General features: G+C 39.3%; 1 protein-coding gene across 1 annotated transcript; it reads left to right on the top strand.

The window, feature by feature from the left end:
* Positions 1–347: 347 nt before the first annotated feature.
* On the top strand, positions 348–2,249 carry LOC141695661 (uncharacterized). The gene is made up of 3 exons (XM_074499891.1): positions 348–390; positions 649–1,083; positions 2,170–2,249. Exons 1-3 carry the CDS (start codon positions 348–350, stop codon positions 2,247–2,249), a joined length of 558 nt encoding a protein of 185 aa, XP_074355992.1.
* The last annotated feature ends 928 nt before the right edge of the window (positions 2,250–3,177 follow it).

Here is a 3,177-nt window from a genome sequence, read left to right as displayed (position 1 = left end):
GAAATAATAAGGATAGGAAGTTTAGGAGACAAAATTTCCCCCAGGCTAGGCCCCGTACCACTTCAGTCAGTTCTACCCCAACAAAGTTCAACATGTCAGTGATCGACTATAAGACATGCGGAAAGAAGCACAGTGGTCAGTGCAAGGAAAATGTCAGCTGTTTCAAGTGTGGCCAGAAGGGTCATTATTCCACCGAGTGCAAATCCGAGACCCAAGGAGTAACCTGTTTTAGTTGCGGCAAAGTGGGGCATATTTCCAAGAATTGCAGATCAGTTAACCAGGGCAGTGTAGGATGAAGTGTGTCCCAAGGACCAGCAACAAGTACCGCCAGAGCTAGAACCTTTAAGATGACTAAGAAATCTCCGGCTCATGATTCTGATGTAGTTGCAGGTACACTTTCTCTTAATTCCATACTTGTTAACGTTTTATTTGATTCAGGAGCGTTCAAATTTTTTATATCCATGAACTATGTGAATAAAATGTAATTAATGTTGGAAGACTTAAATGAACCTTTGACCATAGAGATAGCTAATAAAGATAAAGTGCCCGTAAGTCAATTTTGTCCTAAGTGTTCCATAGAGATTTCAGGACATACTTTCCCTGCCGACCTAATACCTTTTGAGTTATGAGAATTTGATGTTATTTTAGGCATGGATTGGTTGTCTCTGTATAGGGCCAATATTGACTACAAGAAAAAGAGAGTTATTATGCATACCACATATAATGTAAAGATAAGTTATCAAGGACAGGAGCATGACAAAAAGTTTCTTTCAGTAATGCAAGCAAAGAGATTTTGGCGGCAAGGATGCGAATCATATTTGACTCACGTGATGGATACGAAGAAAGAGACCCTTACCTTGGATGAGATCCCCATAGTAAGAGAATATCCCAACGTCTTTCCAGAAGAATTTCCAGGATTACCACCTGATCGAGAGATAGAGTTCTCAATTGATTTGATACCAGGAGCCGAACCAGTTTCCAAAGATCCATATCGAATGGCTCCAGTGGAAATAAAGGTATTAGCCAAGCAACTTCAGGAACTATTGGATAAGGGAGTTATCCGACCTAGTGTTTCTCCGTGGGGTGCTCCAGTGTTATTCATAAAGAAGAAGGATGGAAGTATGAGATTATGAATTGACTACAGAGAGTTGAACAAGTTGACGATAAAGAACAAGTATCCTTTGCCAAGGATTGATGATTTATTTGACCAGTTAAAAGGAGCATGTTGTTTCTCAAAGATTGATTCAAGGTCTGGCTACCACCAACTGAAGATAAAACCTAAAGATATTCCCAAGAATGCATTCAGAACAAGGTATGGCCACTATGAGTTCTTAGTGATGTCGTTTGGATTGACCAATGCACCAGCGCCTTTTATGGATTTAATGAACCGGGTGTATAAGGAGTATTTGGATAAGTTTGTTATTGTATTTATTGATGGAATCTTCATATATTCAAAGACTCCAGAAGATCACGTAACACATCTACGGATTGCCCTTCAAAGGTTAAGAGAAAAGCAACTATATGCAAAGTTTTTCAAGTGTGAGTTTTGGTTGTCAGAAGTACAGTTTCTTGGACGTGTGGTAAGTAAGGAAGGTATCAAGGTAGACCCTGTAAAGATTGAAGCCATATCCAAGTGGGAGCAACCGAAGCCTCTGACGGAAATAAGAAGTTTTCTTGGATTAGCAGGATATTACCGAAGGTTTGTAAAAGATTTTTCTAAAATTGCATCTCCATTAACCAAGTTAACAAGGAAGAATGAGAAATTCATTTGGACAGAGAAGTGTGAAGAAAGCTTCCAGGAATTGAAAAGGTGGTTAGTGACAGTTCCAGTACTAGCATTGTCAAATGAGACGAGAAACTTTGTTATTTATAGCGACGCTTCTTTGAAAGGTTTAGGTTGTGTATTGATGCAACACGATAAAGTTATCGCCTATGCCTCCAGACAACTAAAACCTCACGAGCAGAAGTATCCAATCCATGATCTTGAGTTGGCAGCTATAGTTTTTGCTTTAAAATTGTGGAGACATTACCTGTATGGAGAAAAGTGCGATATTTACACGGATCACAAGAGCCTGAAGTATATATTCACCCAGAAGGATTTAAATATGAGACATAGAAGATGGGTAGAGTTAATCAAAGATTATGACTGTTCCATTAACTATCATCCAGGCAAGCCCAATATGGTGGCTGATGTCTTGAGCCGAAAGGAGATGCTAAATATGGTTCCGATTGCAGAAGAGTTAGCATGAGACTTAGAAAATATGGAGATTGAAGTTCAAGTACCAAGCGAAAGTAAGGAGCAACTGTACGAGATTACCTTCCAACCAGCACTGATGGAAAAGATCAAAAGATGTCAAGAGGGAGTTATGGAACAAGAGTTGGACACTCTAACAGGTGAAGAATTGTGCACCCAAAGGGATAACCAAGGTTTTTTTAGATTCTCTTCCAGAATTTGGATTCCCAATATGACGGAATTGAAGAATGAAGTGCTACACGAAGCGCACAACTCATGATTTTCTATCCACCCTGGTAGCACTAAGATGTACCAAGATTTGAAGAAAAACTTCTGGTGGCCAGGAATGAAGAAGGATGTTGCCAATTGGGTTAGTAAGTGTCACGTATGTCGGACAGTAAAAGCAGAACATCAATGACCAAGTAGATTGTTACAACCTTTGGAGATTCCCCAGTGGAAGTGGGAAAAGATTGCGATGGATTTTTCGGTGGGATTACCAAGAACGAGAGCTAACCACGATGCTATTTGGGTAATCATTGATAGATTGACAAAGTCAGCACATTTCCTTCCTATTAATGAAAGGTATTCTTTGGAAAAGCTAGATAAGTTGTATTTGGATGAGATAGTAACCAAGCATGGAGTTCCCGTGTCCATTGTGTCAGATCGAGACACGAGGTTCACTTCAAGATTTTAGACCAAGTTCCAAGAATGTTTAGGAACCAAGTTGAATATGAACACCGTATATCATCCTCAGATGGACGGTCAAAGTGAATGAACAATTCAGACCATAGAGGATACGTTAAGAGTTTGTGCTTTGGATTTAAAGGAAATTGGGATGAACACTTACCTTTGATTGAATTCTCGTACAATAACAGCTATCATGCAAGCATTGGAATGATGCCTTACGAAGATTTGTATGGGCGTAAATGTAGATAATTATTATA

The sequence above is a fragment of the Apium graveolens genome, chromosome 11, assembly GCF_009905375.1.
Source record: "Apium graveolens cultivar Ventura chromosome 11, ASM990537v1, whole genome shotgun sequence".
In the NCBI taxonomy this organism is placed as follows: Eukaryota; Viridiplantae; Streptophyta; class Magnoliopsida; order Apiales; family Apiaceae; genus Apium; species Apium graveolens.
This window is presented reverse-complemented; position numbering and strand designations above follow the sequence as displayed.

Bases quoted from the DNA above. Each gene is read 5' to 3' on its own strand.
- LOC141695661 (XM_074499891.1), top strand. From the start codon at position 348: ATGACTAAGAAATCTCCGGCTCATGATTCTGATGTAGTTGCAG. The intron at 391-648 runs GTACACTTTCTC...ATGTTATTTTAG, and splicing joins TGATTCTGATGTAGTTGCAG to GCATGGATTGGTTGTCTCTG. The intron at 1,084-2,169 runs GTGCTCCAGTGT...ACTATCATCCAG, and splicing joins ACCTAGTGTTTCTCCGTGGG to GCAAGCCCAATATGGTGGCT.